The sequence below is a fragment of the Manis javanica genome, chromosome 2 (assembly GCF_040802235.1).
Source record: "Manis javanica isolate MJ-LG chromosome 2, MJ_LKY, whole genome shotgun sequence".
NCBI lineage: Eukaryota > Metazoa > Chordata > Mammalia > Pholidota > Manidae > Manis > Manis javanica.
This window is the reverse complement of record NC_133157.1, coordinates 179351402-179376875: the sequence shown is the minus strand read 5'-3', so window position 1 is coordinate 179376875 and position 25474 is coordinate 179351402. Positions and strand designations below refer to the sequence as shown.

The 25474-nt window shown below is 37.0% G+C and overlaps 2 protein-coding genes across 7 annotated transcripts in view; both read left to right on the top strand.

The window, feature by feature from the left end:
• VIRMA (vir like m6A methyltransferase associated) overlaps window positions 1–7799 on the top strand; it is a 65743-nt gene extending 57944 nt beyond the window's left edge. For all 3 annotated transcript variants that reach the window (XM_036995371.2, XM_036995373.2, XM_073229842.1), the window contains 2 exons: window positions 6618–6761; window positions 7477–7799. In XM_036995371.2, coding sequence (XP_036851266.2) covers window positions 6618–6761; window positions 7477–7631 — 299 coding nt within the window. In that variant the 3' untranslated portion in view covers window positions 7632–7799. The remainder of the gene's footprint in view (window positions 1–6617; window positions 6762–7476) is intronic.
• Window positions 7800–19182: 11383 nt separating this feature from the next.
• The window catches only part of RAD54B (RAD54 homolog B), a 119542-nt gene continuing 113250 nt past the window's right edge, over window positions 19183–25474 (top strand). For 2 of the 4 annotated variants that reach the window (XM_036995732.2, XM_036995731.2), the window contains exons 1-2: window positions 19183–19285; window positions 22050–22200. In XM_036995732.2, the coding sequence (XP_036851627.1) occupies window positions 22066–22200 (135 nt within the window). In that variant the 5' untranslated portion in view covers window positions 19183–19285; window positions 22050–22065. The other 2 variants (XM_073229840.1, XM_073229839.1) reach the window with 2 other exon arrangements.

The following is a 25474-nucleotide window of genomic DNA, read 5'->3' as shown; positions in this document are numbered from 1 at the left end:
CTCCCTAGCACCGGGGTCCCTGTCCCTTTAAGTCTTCCAAAAAGCACTCGCCAAAAAGAGAGAAAAAAAGGGGAAAAATGCACGATTTCTTCCGTCCTCAGGTGCCGGTCTCAGGCACCCACCCACCGGTCCCACAGGGAAAAATGCGGGATATTCTTTGTCCTCAGGTGCCGGTCCCAGGCACCCGCTCACCAGTCCCGCCGCCCTGCCTCCCTAGCACCGGGGTCCCTGTCCCTTTTAGGCTTCCAAAAAGCACTCGCAGAAAAGAGAAAAAAAAAAGGGGAAAAACGCGCGATTTCCTCTGTCTTCAAGTGCCGGTCTCAGGCACCCGCCCACTGGTCCCACAGGGAAAAACGTGGGATATTCTTTGTCCTCAGGCACCGGTCCCAGGCACCCGCTCACCAGTCCCGCCACCCTGCCTCCCTAGCACTGGGGTCCCTGTCCCTTTAAGGCTTCCAAAAAGCGCTCGCCAAAAAGAGAAAAAAAAAGGGGGGAAAAACACGCGATTTCCTCCGTCCTCAGGCACTGGTCTCAGGCACCTTTCCGCCGGTCCCGCAGGGAGAAACGCAGGGTATTCTTTGTCCTCAGGCGCCGTTCCCAGGCACCTGCTCACCGGTTCCGCCACCCTGCCTCTCTAGCAACGGGGGCCCATCCCTTTAAGGCTTCCAAAAAGCGCTCGCCAAAAAAAAAAACAGCTCGGGTTTCTTTCCACCCGCCGGGAGCCGGGGGGAGGGCCGCTCAGGTACCGCCGGGCCGGGGCTTGTATCTTACCCCCTTTGCAAGGCGCTGGGTTCTTGCAGGTGTGGATGTGGTCTGGATGTTGTCCTGTGTCCTGTGGTCTCTATTTTAGGAAGATTTTTCTTTGTTATATTTTCATAGCTCTATGTGTTTTTGGGAGGAGATTTCCACTGCTCTACTCACGCCGCCATCCTGGCTCCGCCCCCTCTCTTGGGTAGTTTTTTGATTACCACTTCAATTTAGTTGCTGATAATTGGTCAGTTTAGATTTTCTGTTTCTCCCTCTGTTAGTCTTGGAAGGTTGTATTTTTCTAGAAAGTTGTCCATTCTAGTTTATCAATCTTGTTAGCATATAGATTTTTGTAGTATTCTCTAATAATTCTTTGTTTTTCTCTGGTGTCTGTCGTGTTTTTTCCTTTCTCATTTCTCATTCTTTTAATGTTGTGTAGATTTCCTTTTTCTCTTAGTAAGTCTGGCTAGGGGGTTATCTATTTTGTTTATTTTCTCAGAGAACAAGCTCTTGGCTTCATTGATTTTTTTCTATTGTTTTATTCTTCTCAATTTTATTTATTTCTTCTCTGATCTTTTTTATGTCCCTCCTCCTGACTTTGGGCCTCATTTGTTCTTCTTTTTTCCAATTTCAATAATTGTGACTTTAGACTGTTCATTTGGGATTGTTCTTCCTTTTTTAAATAGGTCTGGCTGGCTATATACTTTCCTCTTAAAACTGCCTTCACTGCATTCCACAGAAGTTGGTGCTTTCGGTTGTTGTTTTCATTTGTCTCTATATATTGCTTGATGTCTATTTTAATTTGGTCATTGATCGATTGATTATTTAGGAGCATGTTGTTAAGCCTCCATGTGTTTGTGATCCTTTTTGCTTTCTTTGTACAATTTCTAGTTTTATACCTTTGTGATCTGAGAAATTGGTTGGTAGAATTTTAATGTTTTATAATTTACTGAGGCTCTTTTTGTGGCCTAGTATGTGGTCTATTCTGGAAAATGTTCCATGTGCACTTGAGAAGAATGTATATCCTGCTGCTTTTGGGTGTAGAGTTCTGTAGATGTCTGTTAGGTCCATCTGTTCTAGTGTGTTGTTCAGTGCCTCTGTGAACTTCCTTATTTTCTGTCTGGTTGATCTGTCCTTTGTAGTGAGTGGTGTGTTGAAATCTCCTAAAATGAATGCATTGCATTCTATTTCCTCCTTTAATTCTGTTAGTATTTCTTTCACATATGTTGGTGCTCCTGTATTGGGTGCATATATGTTTATAATGGTTATATCCTCTTGTTGGACTGCCCCCCTTATCATTATGTAATGTCCTTCTTTATCTCTCATTACTTTCTTTGCTTTGAAGCCTATTTTGTCTGATACAAGTACTGCAACACCTATTTTTGTCTCCCTATTGTTTGCATGAAATATCTTTCTCCATCCCTTGACTTTCAGTCTGTGTATGTCTTTGGGTTTGAGGAAGTCTCTTGTAAGCAGCATATAGATGGGCCTTGTTTTTTTATCCATTCTCTTACTCTGTGTCTTATTGGTGCATTCAGTCTATTTACATTTAAGGTGATTATCTATAGGTATGTACTTATTGCCATTGCAGGCTTTGGATTCGTGCTTATCAAAAATTCAAGGCTAGCCTCTTTACTATCTAACCATCTAACTTTAACTCACTATACTATTATAAACACAGTCTGATTCTTTATTTCTCTCATTTCTTATTCTTCCTCCTCCACTCTTTATATGTTAGGTGTTTTATTTTGTACTCTTTTGTGTTTCCCTTGACTGCTTTTGTGAATAGCTGATTTTATTTTTTGCCTTTAATTAGAATTTGCTTGTCTGCTTTCTTTGCTGTGATTTTATTTTCTCTGGTGACGTCTATTTAGCCTTAGGAGTAGGTCCACCTAGGGCAGTCCCTTTAAAATACCCTGTAGAGGTGATTTTTGGGAGTTAAATTCTCTCAACTTTTGCCTGTCTGGGAATTGTTTAATCCATTCTTCAAATTTAAATGATAATCATGCTAGATACAGTATTCTTGTTTCAGGGTCCTTCTGTTTCATTGCATTAATATATCATGCCATTGTCTTCTGGCCTGTAAGGTTTCTGTTGAGAAGTCTGTTGAGAGCCTAGTGGGTTTTCCTTTATAGGTGAACTTTTTTCTCTCTCTGGCTGCTTTTAATACCCTGTCCTTGTCTTTGATCTTTGCCATTTTAATTATTATATATCTTGGTGTTGTCCTCCTTGGGTCCCTTGTGTTGGGAGATCTATTGGCTTCTGTGGTCTGAGAGACTATTTCCTTCCCTAGCTTAGGGAAGTTTTCAACAATTATTTCTTCAAAGACCCTTTGTATCCTTTTTTCTCTCTCTTCTTCTGGTACCCCTATAATGCAAATATTGTTCTATTTGGTTTGGTCACACAGCTCTCTTAATATTATTTCATTCTCAGAGATCCTTTTCTCTCTCTCTGCCTCAGCTTCTCTGTATTCATGTTCTCTGATTTCTATTCCATTAACAGCCTCTTCCACCTCATCCAGTTTGCTCTTAAGTCTTCTATTCATTTTTTCATTCTGTTATCTCCCTCTGGACTTCATCCCTTAGCCGTTGCATATTTCTCTGCCGGTCCATCAGCATGATCATGACTTTTATTTTGAATTCTTTTTCAGGAAGATTGGTTATACCTATCTCCCCAGGCCCTCTCTCTGGCATTGTTTGAGTGATTTTGGACTGGACCAGTTTCTTCTGCCTTTTAATGGTGATAAAAGTGATTGCCGGCAAGTGGCATATGTTTCAGCTGGGGGAACGTAATCTCTTCCTGCTTGCTGGTTGCCTTGCCCTTCTCTGCTGCCTGTGCTAGTTACCTGCACACAGGGAGCAGTCTCTGGGCTAATTCCCTGAGCTGCTGTGTGCAGGGCTGCCCTTGGGATGGCCTAGCAAGCACACTGCTGGAGTCACAGGTGCGCGGCTAGAACCATGCGCCTTCGTGCCTTCCAGGCTTTGTGCCGGCTTCCCCTGTCTGTGCAGGGCAGCTGTTTGCTCGTGGCAGCCTCTTGGTCTGGCCTGATTAGCTACACGCTGGGAGAAGTCTATGTGGTTGCTGTGGGTGGGGCTGCTCCCTGGCTGGTCCACAGCAATGGCTGGTCAGGCTGTTTACTTGCAGTGCCGGCGGCGTGGAATGAACCCCAGGCACTTGTCACTGTGAGTGGCTTCGGAGCTGTGTTGCTACCCAGGGGATTAGGGCACCTGAAGTTCCTTAAGATTACCAGCCTGCTGGGCTGAGTGTGCCAGGATGATTTTGTCCATCTGTTAAACCCTTGTCCCTATAAGACTTTTATTAAAGTGCCCACTTTTCTTTTTTCCCAGGGGTGCCAGCTCTGCGGACCTGCTTTCCGTCTCTGTCTTGGATTTTACTTTTCTGTTACTATAATATCCAGTACACCATGCAATGTGTGTCTGTACTCCCGATGCAGATTACCAGGGCTGGTTAATTAGCAGTCCTGTGCTTCCACTCCCTCCCCACTCTGATTATTTTCTCCCTGCCAGTGAGCTGGTGTTGGGGGAGTGCTCAGGTCCCGCCAGGTCACAGCTTTGTATCTTACCCTTTTTGTGAGATACTGAGTTCTCGCAGATGGAGATGTAGCCTGGCTGTTGTGCTGTACCTTCTGGTCTCTCTTTTAGGAATAGTTGTATTTGCTCTATTTTGAAAATATATAGGTTTTGGGAGGAGATTTCCGCTGCCCTACTCATGCCGCCATCTTGAGTGCCTTGCTCCCTCTGCCCATTTTTTAATCAGGTTATTTGCTTTTTGGGTGGTGAGGTGTGTGACTTCTTTATATATTTTGGATGTTAACCCCTTGTCGGATATGTCATTTATGAATATATTCTCTGGTACTGTAGGATGCCTTTTTGTTCTATTGATGGTGTCCTTTGCTGTATGGAAGCTTTTTAGTTTGGTGTAGCCCCATTTGTTCATTTTGCTTTTGTTTCCCTTATCTGAGGAGGTGTGTTCACGAAAAAGTTGCTCATGTTTATATTAAAAAGATTTTTGCCTATGTTTTCTTTAAGAGTTTTATGGTTTTATGACTTACATTCAGAGCTTTGATTCATTTTGAGTTTACTTTTATGTATGGAGTTAGACAGTAATCCAGTTTCATTCTCTTACATGTAGCTTTCCAGTTTTGTTAACACCAGTTGTTGAAGAGGCTGTCATTTACCCATTGTATATTCATGGGTTCTATATCTTATATTAATTGGCCATATATATATGTGGGTTTTTATTGACTCTCTATTCTATTCCATTGACCTATGGATCTGTTCTTTTGCCAGTACCAAATTGTCTGGATTATTTTGGCTTTATCGTAGAGCTTGAAGTTGACGTGCATAATCTCCTCAGCTTTATTCTTCTTAGGATTGCTTTGGCTATTTGGGATCTTTTATGTTTCTATATGAATTTTACAACTATTTGTTCTAGTTCATTGAAGAATGCTGATGGTATTTTAATAGAAATTGAATTGAATCTGTAGATTGCTTTAGGCAGGATGGCCATTTTGACAATATTAATTCTTCCTAGCTAAGTGCATGGGATGTATTTTCATTTATTGGTGTCGTCTTTAATTTCTGTCAGCAGTGTCTTGTAGTTTTCAGAGTATAGGTTTTTCACCTCTTTGGTTAGGTTTATTCCTAGGTATTTTATTCTTTTAGATGCTATTGTGAATGGAATTGTTTTCCTGATTTCTCTTTCTGCTAGTTCATCGTTAGTATATAGTAATACAACAGATTTCTGTGTATTAATTTTGTGTCTTGCTGCTTTCCCAAATTCAGTTTTTCTAGTAGTTTTGGAGTGTATTCTTTAGGGTTTTTTAATCTACAATATCATGTCATCTGCAAAGAGTGACAGTTTGACTTCTTTGTTACCAATCTGGATGCCTTTTATTTCTTTGTGTTATCTGACTGCCGTTGTCAGGACCTCCAGTACTATGTTGAATAAAAGTTGTGAGAGTGGGTATCCTTGTCTTGTTCCTGATCTTTGAAGAAAAACTTTCAGCTTTTTGCTGTTAAGTATGATCCTAGCTGTAGTTTTGTCATATATGGCTTTTATTTTATTGAGATACTTGCCCTCTATACCCATTTTGTTGCGAGTTTTTGTCATGAATGGATGTTGTATTTTGTCAAATGCTTTTTCAGTATCTCTAATTTTTTTGATTGTGCTTAATAATTTCCTTAAGACTGTTCTGTGTAATTCACCATTTCTATTATCTGCTTGTTTCCTAATGTTATATTTAATCTATTTTAAATTATTTAAACATTTTAGAAACCGTCTGAGTATACTATAATAATTATACTTCACTAGTGGATTGATGACATGTTTTTATGCTGCTGCATTAGGAGTGTGGGAATAAATGAGATAGAATTTTATATTAATAGCAAATGCTTACATAGCTATGGTAGGAACTATTAAAAGCACTTTAGATATAATACTCTCACATCAACCCCATGAGATATGTTCCATTAGTACCCTCACTTTAAAGAAGAGAAAACTGTCAGCTCACCATGACACGTAAGTGGTAGAAGCAGTATTTGGACCCTGTCAGTATTGTTCTAGAGCTTCTGCTCTTAACCACATATGATGCTGCCACTGTATGGTAGCAATTTTCAAAAATCTGTAATTTACAGATTTTCATTGTTTCTCTTGAATTACTTTTTTTTAATTTTGAATTTTTTTTAGTTTTTTTTAAATTGAGGTATCATTGATATACAATCTTATTTTGGTTTCAAATATATAACACAGTTCTATTCCATTTTGAAGAGAAAGAAAAACCTGTTTAAAAACCTTAACTCAGTTGGAGTAGTGAGAAAATAGATTTTGATTGTGTTGCCTGTGTTTAGGAAACTATAGTCGTCGGGAGGGAACAAGAGGCTCCAGCTGGAGTGCTCAGAATACTCCTAGAGGAACTTACAATGAAAGCCGTGGAGGCCAGAGCAATTTTACAAGGGGCCCTCTTCCACCACTACGACCGCTTAGTTCTACAGGTATATATCCTTCCTACTTGATCTGCTGAGAGAGGGAGGTGAATCCTTCTTTTCATACTGTTTGTATATCATATACTCATTTTGTGTGAGAATATTTTAGAATGTAGGCTTTTAACTCTAAAATCAATTAAATTTTCTGTCTGTGAATGTGTGCCCATGTACATCTTCTATAGAAATAAGCAGACCTTTAGATTCTGAGCTGTGTATATATTCTGAGCAGTTTCATGGAGATGTGCTCTATTTTTTATATTTCAATAATGAAAGCCAATCCTTAAGGTACCTTTTTGACCAAGTATTTTAATAACAGGGATGTCTTTGTAGAGTATATATATTTTGTTTTTGTCTCCAGTATTGTCTTGTGCATGTAAGCACATAACCTTTTTATTCCTGGAACATTACGATATCAAGTCCAGAATTCTGGTCAGACGTAGCTTTTGGTTTCAAATGCACTTTTTTTTTTTTTTAAAGGACAGCTTTATTTAAGATAAAATTCTCACATGTCTATTTCACCTATTGAAAGTGGACAGTTAATTTACTTATTTAAAGCAGACAGTTCAGTGGTCTTCAGCACAGTCACAGACTTGTACATGGATACTAAAGGAAGACAGGGTATTTCCTTTTTGAGGAATTTGGTTTTAATTTGGTGTCAAAAAGTATTTATACAGTGGGAAAAGAAAGGACATTGCAATTAAAAACTGTATTCTTTCCTTTACAGGATACCGCCCAAGTCCTCGGGACCGTGCTTCCAGGGGTCGTGGGGGACTTGGACCTTCCTGGGCAAGTGCAAATAGCGGCAGTGGAGGTTCAAGAGGAAAGTTTGTTAGTGGAGGCAGTGGTAGAGGTCGACATGTACGGTCCTTTACACGATAAGAATTCTTTTGGGAACATTTCAAGAGGACAATAAAAGTAAAGTATGACATTGAAGGACCAATTTAGACTTAATAATTATCTGGAGACATCTGAGAGAATATTTTTATCTGAAGAAAGCAGATTTTGTTTGATACCTAACACAAGATTTCAATAAAAATCCAAACTTTGTATGTATGTTTGTATATATTTTTTCCCCTTCATATATAACTATTTAGAAAATCTCTGAGGTAGAAAATGAACAATGAAATCATTTTGGTTTTAGTGTATTTCTTCCCTGTGCCACAGATGTTCCCAATACTTTCTCAGTTCATTGTGCCCTTTAGTGTTTCAGTAATTTTTTTTCTCAGCACACATAGGCCAAAAGAAATAACTAGTACTTCCATTTATCAAACAGTTAGGTCCAAACAAACTGATAAGAATTTATGTCATAACCGCTAGTAACAGAACACTGCACAATTTCTCAAACCTTGGAATCAGGTTTGGACACTGTTGGTATCATACCCTGTTCCACCAAGTTTTTGTGTATTACTTTTTATCACAACTGCTAAAAACCCAGTTTTGCAAAGATACACTATTAAGGAAGGAAATACAGTGCTATTCAATATTGAAAATGGAAACTACCTCAAACTAGCAGTTTGTGTTGTGTTGAATAGATGTGTTTCCCTCAGAAATTTAAAATAATCTGTGGCACCTATGTGAATGTACTAGGATCGCTGGTGCACAAGTTTTAGGAACCTTTTGGCTGTACCAAAAGAAGTATGACTCTCTTCTTCATTACATTAGAAAGAAGTATATATGTAGTTTGTATTTCAGCTTTATACCTACTTAAATAGCTATGTTTTTCCTCAAGGGTATCATAGAACACTGAGCTTATATAATTGGCTTAAAATAGTTCTCTTAAACTTAAAAAAACAGTTTATGAGTCTTATTCAATTCCTTTATTATTCTGTTTTGCTAGACTATTTATGAGAATAGAAAGAAAATTTGTTAGGAAAACACCTTAAAGAAGAATTCAGCTCTAAAGATTCTGATTTGTATGAGTGAAAGGTAATAGAAATCTTCTCATAACAGATTAAAAAAACTAAAGATAACCTGTAAACCCTTTTCAACCCTGAAATGTAATACTCATCTTCTCTACAGATGCATGTTCCACATTAGATAGAATTCGAAATTTGTCCCTAATGTCTGACACAAATATGTGTAAAAATAGTTGTTTCTTAAGTAACTACCTTTTTTAAAAACATATAGCTATATGTAGGTACATAATTTCTTTAAAAATTTTTTAGCTTCAAGTTGAGTACAATCTCTGAGAAATATCAAAGAGCTATTTCTGCTGTTTAATTTAGATTAATACCGAGGAATTTGCCCCGGCCAGGCAAAGTAATAGGTTATATATAACATGGATGCAGTTAATACTGAGCAAATTAGAAATGGCCTGAGTAACTAATGGGTCTCAGATGAATGAGAAGGGAAGAAATCCCATATGTTGACTATCCCTCTCATGAATATATCATTCAGTCTTTTTAACAATCCAGCAAAGGAAGTTATTACCCTAATTTTACAGATAGAGAAAGCTGAGGAACTTGACTTAAAAGTGATAGAAACAGGATCTAACAGTGGATTGACTGGATCCTAATTCTTTCACTTTTCTGTCTTAGAGAGATGAAGCTACTTTTTTTTTATTAAGGTTTTATTGATATACACTCTTATGCAAGTTTCATATGAAAAAACAATGTGGTTACTACATTCACCCATATTATCATGCCCCCCCATACTCTATTGCAGTCACTGCCCATCAATGTAGTAAGATGCCACAGAGTCACTATTTGCCTTTTCTGTGCTATACTGCCTTCCCCATGATCCCCCCCACACCATGTGTGCCAATCATGATACCTCTCAATCCCCTTCTCCCTCTCTCCCCACCTGCCCTCCCCAACCCCTCCCCTTTGGTAACCACTAGTCACTTCTTGGAGTCTGAGTTTGTTGGTGTTTTGTTCTTTCAGTTTTTCTTCATTGTTATACTCCACAAATGAGGGAAATAATTGTTGTCTTTATAGGCCTGGTTTATTTCACTGAGCATAATAGAGATGAAGCTACTTTATAAATTGAATGGTATTAGAGATCAGAATGAATTTATCATACTGAAGAGATGTTCTAAAGACAGCAGTCATTTCAGAAATGAGCCAGATAGATACTGTGGGGTGGGTTGCTTCATACGTATTAGATCTAAATATAAGCCCACATACTTTGAAAAATAAATAACAATTTTATATGTACTTTGGTGGAATAGTGTATGTGTTATTTGCAAAACTTTGTTTTACATAAGGTTTCAGGAAAAGTTTGGTATTTAGAAATTATGAAAAATACAGAATACTTCTGAGAACAAAATTTGTAACAAGGGAGTTGATAGAATGAGTTGTGTTTTTCTTTACAGTAAGGAAAACTCAAGTGCTATGCTTCCTTTAAAAACAGCACTTCTGGTGGTAATCTGTATGAAACAGCAGGTCCAGTTAGTTTTATTGTTTTGTGTAAAAAAAATTGCCAAAACCTGCAGAGTGAAAATGTAGCAATGAGAGCGTCTGTCTAATGAGTATCTATTGTGTTCCATATAGCCTAGGACAGCCTGGGGAATATAAGGATGAGTAAGACATATTTTCTGCCTGTAAGATGCTTACACGTAAATAAGCTTTTCTAAGTAAAGTTGAAGGTAAGTGTGTGAACATGGAACAGCTCAGAATTCTTGAATAATCCAATCACTACATTTCTGATTTTATTGTAGAGCTTCTAAAGTAACTGTACTTTTAATATAGCTAAATAAAAAAGACATTACAGTTATGTGTCAGACTAAAAATAACATCTTTGGAATTGTTTTTGTGTAAAGACTAGTTAAGATGAAAAAGTTATATATGTGGTTTTTATTTTTAAATTCATAGGACAGTTTAGGAAGTAATGAGCAAGATCTTTTAAGGGTCCTATAAATTCATAAGCTAGAGAAAGGGATGCAAACTCAAGTAGCAGCAATGGCCTGGAAAGTAACAGAAATGAGAGAAGAGGATCAGATAAAGAACAGCTAAGTGAAAACTGGAGGAGTTGGCATGTAACACTTTGACCTCAATACGGGGGAGAAAATCCAAGAGTCTGAGCTCGTGGCCCTGAAGAGTGCTGCAGTGTTAAAGGAGACTATTCTTCAGCTTCAGCTGATTTGATACCTTGGGAGACTGATGAGTCCAATGCTGATGTATCTTCTGGCTTCTTTATGAAAGCATTTTTTAATGTACACCTCAGTAGTGTTAAGTATATTTACATTGTTGTGCAACCTGTCTCCAGATTTTTTTCTGCTCATAAATCTGAATCGTTACACCCATTAAGCAACAACTCCCCAGCCCTCTCTTCCTCCATCCCCTGGCAACCACCATTCTATTTTCTGTCTATGAATCTGACTAGGTAACTCATATAAATGATAGTTGACTTTTTGTCACTGGCTTATTTAATTGAGTATAATATCCTCAGGGTTCATCCACAAGTATGTCAGAATTTATATTTCCTTTTTAAGGCTGAATAATATTCCATTGTATGTACCATGATTTATTCATTCGTATGTTTATAGACACTTGGGTTGCTTCTACTTTTTAGCTGTTATGAATAATGCTGCTATGAACTTGGGTGTACAAATACCTGTTCAAGACTCCACTTTCAATTCTTTTGGTTGTATACACAGAATTAGGATTGCTGGGTCAATTCTCTTTAATTTTTGTAGGAGTGGCCATACTTCTTTCCATAGTGCCTGCACCATTTTACATTTCTGCCAAGAAGGGTTCCAGTTTCTCCACATTAGTTGTCAATACTTGTTATTTTCTGTTTGTTTGCTTTTTTAGTAGTAGCCATCCTAATGGATGTGTTTGTGATTCTAAGAGAAGCCAAAAATATGGATTATTAATGAGCAATTCTCAAATATGGCAATTAAAATTTAAAAATTAAAAACATATGAGCCTAATAAAACATGTGCAAGGCAAAACGCAGCCAGAGTTTTCCATCCTGAGGAGTTTAATAGCATCTATTTTCAAAACTGTAACTGGATTACTATAAAAACTTACTTTCAGTTGAGACAGTAAAACTTACCAAGTAAATTTGTGATAGGACATGATACTACATAGAAGTTCTTTGGAGCCAAAAAGCCTGGGTTTGGGAAAGAGCTCTATCACTAGCTGTGCAGTTTACTTTAATCTCTGATATTAAATCTGTCTGCTTTGCCTATGTCACTAGGTTTTGGAGATTAATTAAGATTTTTTTTAAGTGTAGAGCAATATTACTTTAAATGAGAACCTCTATTATCTGGGAAAAAAGTGAACTGAGTGTGACAGTTGCTAAATTATTTCTGAAGTCAGAATTGAATGCCTGCTAGAGAAATAATGTGGAAGTAATGGGAATAGAATTATACTAATTTGTAGCTATACAAGTCAATTTTGTTGTGTTGTTTAGAGAGATTTTTAGTTTCATGACACTATTATAATCTTGTAACAAAGATTGTAAGATAGTCCAGTTTTGTCTTAAGAATTCCCATGATACTTGGGGTAATGTGGCAATATCTTTTAAAGATAAGGAGGTGATAGATAGTACGAATATTCAGGGAACAGTGAATAGTCTACTTTGGCCAGTGTAGGGTGCAGGGGCATGGGTAGAAGAAGTGGAAGAAAGGTGTACTTGAGATTGGGGCTAAATTATGAAAGGTCTTACTATTTACTATGCTAAGCCAGAACAGTAAAATTTTTTGTTAATGGGGCTTTCAAATTGGTACACATTTATGGCCATCTATTATTGGCCAGTGATTGTGAAAGATGTTGCCCATAAACTAACTCATAATTTGGTCTATACTTTAGAAAGACAACTGCTCTTAGTGCAGCAGGGACAGATTTGAGAGGGAACAGCCTGAAGCGAAAGAGCAATTATGCAGTATGATCAATATTATGCAGTGCTATATATAATGCTTTTCCTCCATAATGCTTTTCAAAGCAGTTGGACCCATTTGCAGTCACACCAACAGTTTAGGAGGGCTCCCTTTTCTCCACATCCTTGCCAACACTTGTGAAGATAAATAATATTGTTTCTGCCTAAAAGGTCTAAATCGGTGATTCTCAAAGAGTGGTTCTCAGGCTAGCATCTCAGCATCACCTGGGAATTTGTTAAAAATGAAGCACCACCCCAGACCTAAGGAACTGGAAGAGGGTCCATTGTATGTACATTGATAAGCCCTGCAAGTGATTCTGCTATGATGCATCCAAAAGTTTGAGAAACACTGTTGTATATCAGTGTTTTTCAAATTTAGAAATCATCTGGGGAGGTTATTAAAAATGCAGGTTCCAGGGTCCTACTAATCTATGTAAAAAGCTCTTCAGGAGATTCTGATAATCAGCCAGGTTTGGATCCAGTAACTTAAATGAAAAGTAATATCCTCAGCTGAGACAGTAGTAATGGAAATAGAGATATTAAATAAAAAAGATATTTCTCACATACTATAAATACCTATAGAATTATATTAGGCTATGATGGCATCAAATTGTGCAAACAATTACTGCTCTGGTAGAACTTCCTGGTGGGAGAAGGGGAGCAGAGCAGGTGCTTGAAAACAAAATGAGGAAAATATTCGCATTTCAGAAAAGCAGAACAAAGCATTCCAAGAGACCTGAGGTTGGGGCATGGTAAGTCGTGCCATGTGCTCCAAGTAGATCACAAAGGTCGAGGATGTAAGGATGACTAGATATGTCAGGAAGATTTTGTAACTTCTGTGATGGCAATACTTTTTGGAGTGTGAATTTAGAGGAAGGTGTGCAGAATCCATAATGCTGTTATTGTGGTGTAATTGAGAAATGAGGAAGTTCAGGCAAAAATTATATTTTCAATTTGATGGGGAACAGAAGGAAGATTGCTAGAAGCTGTGGGTTCTGAAGCCATCCTCTCCCCAACATTTTACATATAAAAATTGCCTTAGGGCTCGTGGTGCTAGACTATCTGCAGACTTTCAAAATCCTGTTTCTGATTATTGTGTTCTAAGTTCTTATGTCTGCTGCTTTCATGGCTAAGATGTCCTTAACTATGCTGCATTGTTTCATGCTGTGTGTCCTTGAAGTGTAATTTTTTAATGACCTTACTCTGGTTAGTATATTTATCTTGTTATATATTCTTGGGTTTTAAATGGAATAAAACTTTGAGGTATTTGGAAAAGAAATTTGCATGGTTTTCATTTTAAAGCAAAGGGAAAGACTAAACCAAATAAAAATTCTTCAATTTTTTTCAAGTTAATAAATCTTAAATGATTTAATTTGGCAATCTGTATGTTATTCTCATGAAGGTCTCTTTGTTTGCTAAAGAGAGGCTTTAGGAGTATTATGTAAAGCTTTGAACTAAAACGAGCCTAAAGGACACCCTTAAGTCTGCAGTTGCTTTAAATTGTTGAATACTGCCTTTTGATGTTCTGGTAACCCTGGAACAGTACTATTGCTATTTACTCTGACATTCCACCTGGGCCTTTTAGAACAACTTGGGTCCTCTGGAATCATTGTTTCTTTTAAGTTAAATAAGGAATCAGGATTCACCTGTAAGCCACAGTCATGTAAAATAAATATTATCCAAAGCTGCATCATTAATGTGATATTTGAAAAAGCTGTTCAATGATTTATCTCCAAAATTCATTTCAATGAAAAGGCAGAAAAATCAGAAATGAAAAAAGCTAGGTGCTAATCACGGTTTCCCCATCCTTACCTTACTGTGTCATAGAAACAAATTAAGTCATCATTGGGCCTCTCTTTTTGCATATATTCTGAAATATAAAATAGAACACAGAATATACATGGTGTGGAGGAGAGTATGAATCAGAAGAAAAATGTTATTACAGATATTTATTGTAGAGTTAAAGTAAAAAGTAGCATGCTGCCCAGAACTGAAATGCAGTGGCTATGAGACAACTGGGATAAACAAAGCTGAAAAAAGAAAGTAAACACACAGAAAGGAGGTATCCAAATTCTTTTTCTCCACTCCACTGCCCCCAGAAGAAATGTTCCCAACATTACCAATAATCACAAATTAATGTTAATTCAAAATTAAGAAACTTTTACCACCAGTAGTTCTAATGTTGACTTGAGGATGAGGCATATGGAGTCCTTACAAAAAATATTTAGTGGTGTTAACACATTAGTATTTAATGATCAAAGAAGGAAAGGGAATGAACTCAAGTTTGCCAAAATATTTGTTTCCAAATAATTGGCATCTACATAATTGCCTAGATGAAGATTTTTCAAAAACTATTCACTCTTCAGTGTAATGGCTTTACATGTTGATTTCTCTAAATTTCCAACTTAGATCTCTCCTGTGATGCCACAGATTTGCATCTTGACATCTTCACCAGATGTTTAGTAAGTACCTAAAATTTGACATACCTAAATTGATCTCTTGATATTCACTCCATGATAACTACCCCTCTGCTATCTTCTCTTTCTCAATAGATGGCAACTCCATGCTTCCAGCTTCTCAGGCCAAAAACCTTAGAATCATCCTTACATACTATTTTTCTCTCACACTCGACGTCTGATCTGGCTTCTAGATTCCAACTGTTAATCACTTCTGCTGCAGCCACCCTAGGCCAACCCACCATTATCTCTTGTCTGAAGTATGGTAATAGCCTCCTAGCTCAGCTCAAAACCCTCTAATGGCCTCCCATTTCAGAATAAAAGCCAGAGTTCTACATGACTCCCCTGTCCCTCTTAATATTTCTTTGACCTCATTTACTGCTCTCTGAACTCACTCTGCTTCAGTTACCACCACCTCACTGTTCCTACTGACCCTAAGTACATTATTACCAAAGGACCTTTGTTCAGGGAAACCTTCCCTGGATACCCAATCTAAAATTTCAGTACCCTTCATCTCTGCTTTACTCTTCTCCTTACCACTTTTCATGAACACTACACAGTTTACTTACTCATCTTTTAAATCAGTTGTTTCTCCATCAGATTGCAAGTTCTGTTAAGATAGGGATTTTTGTCTGTTTTACCCACTACTATACCCCCAGCACCTGCTGTGACTGGCACATAGTTGGCTGTCAATAGTTGTGGCCTGAATGAAGATATTTCACCTCACTGGTAGAATTTGTGATTGAAATGCAGAAAATTACCAATCATTTATTTATGAATAAATTATGTTAATACTGATAAATAGTTGTATTTTCTAATTGAAGTACAGTTGATATATACAATATTACATTGGATTTAAGTGTACAACATAGTGCTTTGACAGTTATATACATTATTAAATGCTCATCCCAATCAATGTAGTTACTATCTCTTAACACAGAAAGATATCACAGTATTATTGGCTATATTCTCTATGTTGTACTTCCATCCCCATGACTAATTTATAGTGTAATTGAGATTTTGTGCCTCTTTATCCATTCATTTAATTTACCCACCTACCCCAACCCCTCCCCCATTGTAACAACCAGTCTTCTCTCTGTGTCTGAGTTTATTTCTGTTTTATTCACTTGTTTCATTTTTTTAGATTCCACATTGTTTCTCTACCTGACTTATTTCACTTAGCATAATACCCTTGAGGTCCATACGTGTGGTAGATGGCAAGATTTCTTTATTTTCTTTTTTTACAGCTGAATAATATTCCATGTATATAGGTACCACATCTTCTTTATCCATTCATCTATTGATGGATACTTCAGTTGCTTCCCTATCTTGGCTACTGTAAATAACACAGCAATAAACATAGGAGTGCATATTTCTTTTCAAATCAGTGATTTTGTTTTCTTCAGGTAAATTCCCAGAAGTGGAATTGCTGTATCATATGGTATTTCTATTCTTATTTTTTTGAGGAACCTCCATAATGCTTTTCAAAGCAGTTGGACCCATTTGCAGTCCCACCAACAGTCTAGGAGGGCTCCCTTTTCTCCACATCCTTGCCAACACTTGTGAAGATAAATAGTATTGTTTCTGCCTAAAATGACAGGAATATTCCTATCCCATCTTTATTTAATATCATAAAATAACATATTTCATGATGGTAATTTTTATTATTTATTTTTGTTTATTTTTTTAAGGTATCATTGATAGACAATCTTATGAAGGTTTCACATGAGCAACATTGTGGTTACTACATTCATCCATATTATCAAGTACCCCTGACACACCCTATTGCAGTCACCGTCCATCAGTGTAGAAAGATACTATAGAGTCACTACTTACCTTCTCTGTGCTATACTGCCTTCCCCGTGACCCACCTACCCTATGTTAATCATAATGCCCTTTAATCCCCTTCTCCCTCCCTCCCCACACACCTTTCCCACCCCCTTCCCTTTGGTAACCAGTAGTCCCTTCTTGGAGCCTGTGAATCTGCTGCTGTTTTGTTCCTTCAGTTTTGCTTTGTTGTTATACTCCACAAATGAGGGTAATCACTTGGTACTTGTCTTTCTCCACTTGGCTTATTTCACTGAGCATACTACCCTCGAGCTCCATCCATGTTGTTGCAAAAAAGATTTGTTTTCTTATGGCTGAATAATATTCCATTGTGTATATGTACCACATTTTCTTTATCCATTCATCTACTGATGGACATTTAGGTTGCTTCCATTTCTTGGCTATTGTAAATAGTGCTGTGATAAACATAGGAGTGCATATGTCTCTCTGAATCAGGGATCTTGTTTTCTTCTGGTAACTTCCTAGGGGTGGAATTCCTGGGTCAAATGGTATTTCTATTTTTACTGTTTCAGGAACTTCCATACTGCTTTCCACAATGGTTGAACTAATTTACATTCTCACCAACAGTGTATGAGGTTTCCCTTTCTCCTCATCCTTGCAAGCATTTATTGTTCCTTGTCTTTTGGATGTTGGCCATCCTAACTGGTGTGAGGTGATATCTCATTGCGGTTTTAATTTGCATTTCCCTGATGATTAGTGATGTGGAGCATCTTTTTCATGTGCCTATTGGCCATCTGAATTTCTTGTTTGGAGAAGTGTCTGTTCAGATCCTCTGCCCATTTTTTGATCAGGTTATTTTCTTTTTGGGTGTTAAGGCTTGTGAGCTCTTTATATATTTTGGATGTTAACCCCTTGTTGGATATGTCATTTTCGAATATATTGTCCCATACTGTAGGATGACTTTTGGTTCTACTGATGGTGTCCTTTGTTGTGCAGAAGCTTTTTAGTTTGATGTAGTCCCACTTGTTCATTTTTGCTTTTGTTTCCCTTGTCTGAGGAGATGTGTTCAGGAAAAAGTTGCTCATGTTTATATTCAAGAGATTTTAGTTTATCTTTTTTTTCTGAGAGTTTTATGGTGTCAGGACTTACATTCAGGTCTTTTATCCATTTTGAGTTTACTTTTGTGTATGGAGTTAGAGAATAATCCAGTTTCATTCTCTTACCTGTAGCTGCCCAGTTTTGCCACTACCTGTTGTTGAAGAGGCTCTCATTTTCACATTGTATATTCATGGTCCTTTACCGTATATTAATTGGACATATATGTGTGCGCTTATATCTGAGCTCTCTATTCTGTTCCATGAAGATGATAATTTTTATTTTAAAAAAAGGTTGATTTCTTCCCCTTCTCACAGACTATTCCTAAAATTAAAGTAGCTCGCTTGAAATGTGCTGTTTCAAAGAAAATCATCTAGTTGCTATGTTGTAGAAGTGTGATTATGCATAACAGTCATAATTTTGCTGTTTATTCTTATCCTTACTATAGAAAACTAACCCTAACTTATAAAACAGAGAAACTTCTGCTGTTATATAACAGCTTTGTTTGAAACACTACTTTTGTCAAGAGTTAAAATCCAACATTTAAAATAATTTAGTATATTAAAAGTGATAGTTCCTCTATTATACTTTGGTAAAATTTAATATTCCCTAATTCTTCACATATTTTTATGGTTAATCAATTTTGAAAAGCAGGCTGTTTAATGAACACTTCATACACTTTTTAAGTGTTTTGTTCAAACGAGTATTTTCCTAGATACTACAGATGGTGCCCTGTTTTGGTGAGACTTTTATATTAAAAGGCCCATGACCTATGTATTTCTCTACCTTGTCACCATATTAAAATGTGTACCGCTTAAAAAATGTCAGTTTGCTTATTTGGGCCAGGTACTTTAAAGGGATATGTTATTTTAATAAAATTTTTGAAGTAACTTCAGCCCTAAAATGCAGCATAATTTAAGAGCTTTATGGTAAAATCCATTATATTTACGTATTATTTTTCAAAGTAAACATTTACAGCTATGCAGGCCACCAAAGTGCATGAACACATCCACGTATTCTAAGGTTTAAGAAGTATGTGTCATTTGTCTTGGGGCCTGTAGCTTCAGCATCTACGTCATGTTTGGCTGTAGAGACCAAATAAAACACTTTTTCCATTGAACCATAAACCTGAATTAAAACTCGGAAACGCTTAAGAAGAAACGCAAAGGGGCATGCGCAGTGATGTGGCGAATTCGTCCAATCAGAGAGGTGGACGAGGAGCAGCGGCGGAGAGCTGGTGCGCACGCGCAGAAAGCTCGTCGCAATTGGCTACGCGGAGGCGGGAGCCTTGAGCTCCTCTGGTGGTGACAGGATCTCTGTCTACGCCAGTTCCTCCTCCCTCGATGCGTGGCTCCTGTCGTCTCCTACTCGGTTGGTCCTTGGAGAGGGAGGCTTGGGAGGCTGCGAAAACCTGTTAGGCTCGTTGGCGACAAAGCGGAGAGAGGCGCCGGAGCAGGCCTGCAAAACAGAAGGGAAGGGAGGGGGCGGAGCGTCCGCGGTCCGTGTCCTGTGGGCCCCGGGACGCGATCTGAAGAGTGAAGGACGCCTGGCTGCTTCCCGGACAGTTGTCCGGAGTCCGCAGTGGGGTTACGTTTGTGGTGGGGTGGCCTCCGAGAGAGGTGACTGGGGGCGGTGGTACCTCCGCGCCCACTGCGCTTGTAGTGCTTGGGTTTTTATCCCCTAGATTAGTTTACACTCTCCCGCATACTATTAGTAGATTAATTAATGATAAAAATTTTAAGGTATGTTTAAAATCCAAAGGAGCAACTTAAGCCATTCAGGCATTTGCCTCCAAGGCTGTATTCTTAGTTATCATATTACACTATTACACTGTACTACTATGTAATTTAGGCTTTCTGATGTGTTGTAGCTGTTAGCCTGGACTTGCCCTTTTGCTTGGGAGGACAGAAATAGGTAGGTGTTAGAGGTACCATAGAAGTTGTAGCATCATGGCAGGGCTGCCAAATGGGAGCTGTGGGCTGGGAAAAGGGCTCAAGTAGCACTTATTTAAGTAACAGGATGCTGAAGTATTTAGGGGTAAATACTGATGTCTGCAGTTTACTTTGAAATATGTCAACAAATTAGATGGCATGATGGATGCCTAAGGTCGTTTGTAAATGGCAGAGCTATAGAATTCAAGCCCAGGCAGGCTGACTCCCAGGTCAGTTTTCTTCACCACTCTGCTGCTGCTTCTATGCCTACATTCTTAAATCTATTGCTATTGTTTCTTTAGTTACAGGATAAATAGGAGGGTTGAAAAATTAGAAATCATGTATTAGATGTTTAAGAAAGGTTTTTAAGGTTTTAGGATGTGATTCCTAGAATTTAGTGCCAAAAGAAATTTTAGAATCTAGTCTATTGTATTTATTTTACAACTGAGGATATTAGTTTGGGAGAATTTAAATAGCATGCCCAAATTAAGCATCTCTTAGGTAGCAGCATCAGAACTAGACTCAGGTTTCCTTCATTTCTACTGCTGATGTTTCTAGCTACTTTATTTTTCTAGTATTCCTTTTAAAAAGGTGTTAGACGTTTCACAGTATTACAGGGAAGTCTGAGTAAATGCAGAGAAAATAGAACCTATTACATTTCAGTGTTATCTAGAATTTATTACTTTAAGCAGGCTCATCATTATCTTATTTAAATTGAGCTAGTCATCTGAAAGCCTTGAGTTTTTCATTTGCACTTCTCATATTTTGACCATTAAGTAACAGTATAGTGCAGTACCTAGTATCTACCTCTTTTTAAGTCATCTTGTTGAGGTTAGCTTGTGTCAGTTTCAAATTTGTGTCAATTACATATCTAGAAAAATTTAATATTCTACTGACCTATTATAAAAAAATGTTCTTTTGGTATGACTTGTTTGGACAGAACTGGTATTGACTACTGGTGTTGCTAAGTACTGCTTTTGAAGTGAACAAATGGTCACAAACCATCTATTTAATAATTTGCTCTAAGATTGTGCTAACAATCTTAGATATATTTTGCCCTTGAATAAGAAATGTAGAGTGTCCTCCGCTACTAATCCTTCATAGAAAGGCTTGTTATATATCAAACACTCATGTATTTAATCATTTTAACATTGCTGAAATTAGGAAATGTCTAACCATCAATGACATGTCACAGCTTAATTGGCTGTACTTTTTCTTGGTATATGAAATAATTGTGCATCTTACAATTTATGGCATCTTAGATTTGATCAAATAAGTAATGAAAAAATCTAGTCAATGACACTTTCCTAGCATTTTCTTTGTCGAAAATTTGATATATACGTAAAAGAACTCAGAGGAAAATAAATATTGGTAATTCTGACATCCAGACATAATCAGTGTTAGTGTGGTTATGTTTTTTATTCATCACTGTATTACTAGTACCAAATTCAAAGAAGGCATTCAGTATTTGTTATATGAATAATTCTATAGCCACTAATAAAAAAATTTTAAAAGAATGTTTAATGACATGAGAAATGTTTTTGATTTATCAAATGAAAATTGGCTACAAAATATGATTATAGCAAGGTTGTAAGATACCAGGTTAATATACACGAGGCAATTGCTTTCCTGTTTACTGGCAATGAAATTAAAAGCACAAAACCATTTAAATTACCACCCCAAAAAATGAAATGCTTAGGTATAAGTCTCACAAAGCATATATGATATCTATATGAGGAAAAGTACACAACTCTGATGAATGAAGTGAATGTGCCCTTTGAATTGCCAGAATTTTCAATGAAATCATTAATAATTGTTAGTGATTTGCAGTGTGTCTGGTATTGAGGTTGGTGCTACTTACAGAGTGGGAAAGAAAACAAGTATAATTGCTACCCTCATGCAGTTTATGGATTAGTGGAATAGAAAACAAACAAGCTTGATATATCTATGTTAATAATTGTTTCCTTTGATTTCAAAACTAGTATTTAAATTGCATTAAGGACTACATCATCATTATCAAAATTCATATACAGTATCAAAATAACAAAATAAGCTCTTTCTATCTTTTGAACTTGTTTTCCAAGTCTTTTTGCAGGTGTATTCTCTTATATTTTTAAAGATATGGTTGTGGTCATAAGCTGTTTTTATATTTGGAGATGCTTCTGTCAGACTCATGGATGATTTCTGTTTTGGGTATTTTTTAGGTCAGTGCTGCCGAATATGAGACGATCTGCAGCACCCAGTCAGTTGCAGGGGAATCCCTCAAAAAAACTAAAATTTGTACCACCAGGAAGAAGTAATCCAAGTCCAAGTGAAGACACAATGAAGCTGAGTACAGATAGAAAATTACTAGAGGTAAAAAAAAAAAAGTGAAGGAAGCATAATATAGAGAACTATATATATGTATTTTATTGATGTAGAGGAATTGCCAAGATGTATTATTAACAGGTAAAAACAAAGTGCATAAAAATGTACATAGTATCTGAGAACCATGTATTTTTTAAAAATGTCATTTAAGGACTTAACTATACTTAACTGCCTATAGGAATTAGCGTATATCCAAAAAATTCTTCCAAAAACCTTAGAATAATGATAACATAATAATTTAAAAAATGACTGACATGTAGTTGGGTCTATAAAATAAAGTTGTGGTAACAGTAAAAAACACTTTCTCCCCTAATTATTATTAATATTATTAAAAAAATTTTTTTGTTAACATATTATTGATATACACTATAGTGAAGGTCTCAACATGAAAATACAATGTGGTCACTACACTCACCCATACCATCAAGTTCCCACCAATACCCCAATGCAGTCACCATCTGGATGCCACAGATTCACTACCTGCCCTCTCTGTGCTTTTTGTTTGTTGAGGTGTGTGAGCTCTTTATATAATTTGGATGTCAACCCCTTATCAGATATGTAATTTATGAATATATTCTCCCATACTGTAGTATGTCTTTTTGTTCTACTGATGGTGTCCTTTGCTATACAGAAGCTTTTTAGTTTGATATAGTCCCACTTGTTCATTTTTGCTTTTGTTTCCCATGCCCGGGGAGATATGTTCATGAAGAAGTCTCTCATGTTCATGTCCAAGAGATTTTTGCCTAAGCTTTTTCCTAAGTTTTATGGTTTCATGACATACATACAAGTCTTTGATCCATTTTGAGTTTACTTTTGTGTATGGGGTCAGACAGTAATTCAGTTACATTATTTTACATGTAGCTTTCCAGTTTTGCCAACATCAGCTGTTGAATAGGTTGTCATTTACCCATTGTATATCCATGCTCCTTTATCATATATTAATTGACCATATATGCTTGGGTTAATATCTGGACTCTATTCTGTTCCACTGGTCTATGGGTCTGTTCTTGTGCCAGTACCAAATTGTCTTGATTACTGTGGCTTTGTAGTAGAGCTTGAAGTTGGGAAGCAAAATCCCCCATGCTTTATTTCCTTCTCAGGATTGCTTTGCCTATTTGGGGTCTTTTGTGGTTCCATATGAATTTTAGAACTATTTGTTCCAGTTTGTTGAAGAATGCTGTTGATATTTTGATAGGGATTGCATTGAATCTGTAGATTGCTTTAGGCAGGATGGCCATTTTGACAATATTAATTCTTCCTATCCAAGAGCATGGGGTGAACTTCCATTTATTAGTGTCTTCTTTAATTTCTCTTAAGAGTATCTTGTAGTTTTCAGGATATAGGTCTTTCACTTCCTTGGTTAGGTTTATCCTGGGGATTTTATTCTTTTTTATGCAATTGTGAATGGAATTATTTTCCTGATTTCTCTTTTTTGCTAGTTCATCATTAGTGTGTAGGAATGCAACAGATTTCTGTGTGTTAATTTTGTATCCTGCAACTTTGCTGAATTCCGATATCAGTTCTAGTAGTTTTGGAGTGGAGTCTTTAGGGTTTTTGATGTACAATACCATGTCCTCTACAAACAGTGACAGTTTGACTTATTCCTTACCAATCTGGATGCCTTTTATTTCTTTGTTTTGTCTGATTGCCGTGGCTAGGACCTCCAGTACTATGTTGAATAACAGTGGGGAGAGTGGGCATCCCTGTCTTGTACCTGATCTCAGAGGAAAAGCTTTCAGCTTCTCACTGTTCAGTATGATGTTGGCTGTGGGTTTATCATATATGGCCTTTATTATGTTGAGGTACTTGCCCTCTATGCCCATTTTGTTGAGAGTTTTTATCATGAATGGATGTTGAATTTTGTTGAATGCTTTTTCAGCATCTATGGAGATGATCATGTGGTTTTTGTCCTTTTTGTTGATGTGGTGGATGATGTTTATGGATTTTCGAATGTTGTACCATCCTTGCATCCCTGAGATGAATCCTGCTTGATCATGGTGTATGATCCTTTTGATGTATTTTTGAATTCGGTTTGCTAATATTTTGTTGAGTATTTTTGCATCATTCTTCATCAGGGATATTCGTCTGTAGTTTTCTTTTTTTGTGGTGTCTTCGCCTGGTTTTGGTATTAGAGTGATGCAGGCTTCATAGAATGAGTTTGAAAGTATTCCCTTCTCTTCTATTTTTTGGAAAACTTTAAGGAGAATGGGTATTATGTCTTCTCTAAATGTCTGATAAAATTCAGTGGTGAATTCATCTGGATCAGGGGTTTTGCTCTTGGGTAGTTTTTTGATTAGCGATTCAATTTCGTTGCTGGTAATTGGCCTGTTTAGATTTTCTGTTTCTTTCTTGGTCAGTGTTGGAAAGTTGTATTTTTCTAGAAAGTTGTCCATTTCTTCTGGGTTATCCATCTTGTTAGCATATAGATTTTCATAGTATTCTCTAATAATTCTTTGTTTTTTCTGTGGTGTCTGTAGTGATTTTTCCTTTCTCATTTCTCATTCTTGTTATGTGTGTAGATTCTCTTTTTCTCTTAATAAGTCTGGTTAGGGGTTTATTTATTTTGTTCATTTTCTCAAAGAACCAGCTCTTGGTCTCATTAAATTTTTTTTATTGTTTTATTCTTCTCAATTTTATTTATTTCTTCTCTAATCTTTATTATGTCCCTTCTGCTGATTTTGGGCCTTGTTTGTTCTTCTTTTTCCATTTTCAATAATTGTGAATTTAGACTATTCATTTGGGATTGTTTTTCCTTCTTTTAAAAGGCCTGATCGCTATATACTTTCCTCTCATAACTGCCTTTGCTGCATCCCACAGAAGTTGGGGCGTTGTGCTGTTGTTTTCATTTGTCTCCATATATTGCTTGATCTCTGCTTTAATTTGGTCATTGATCCATTAATTATATAGGAGCATGTTGTTAAGCCTCTGTGTGTTTGTGAGGCTTTTTGTTTTCGTTGTAGAATTTATTTCTAGTTTTATGCATTTGTGATCTGAGAAGTTGGTTGGCAGAATTTCAGTCTTTTTTAATTTACTGAGGCTCTTTTTGTGGCCTAGTATGTGGTCTATTCTGGAAAATGTTCCATGTGCACTGGAGAAGAATGTGTATCCTGCTGCTTTTGGGTCTAGAGTTCTGTAGATGTCTGTTAGTTTCATCTGTTCTAGTGTTTTTCTTTATTTTCTGTCTGGTTGATCTGTCCTTTGTAGTGAGTGGTGTGTTGAAGTCTCCTAAAATGAATGCATTGCATTCTATTTCTTCCTTTAA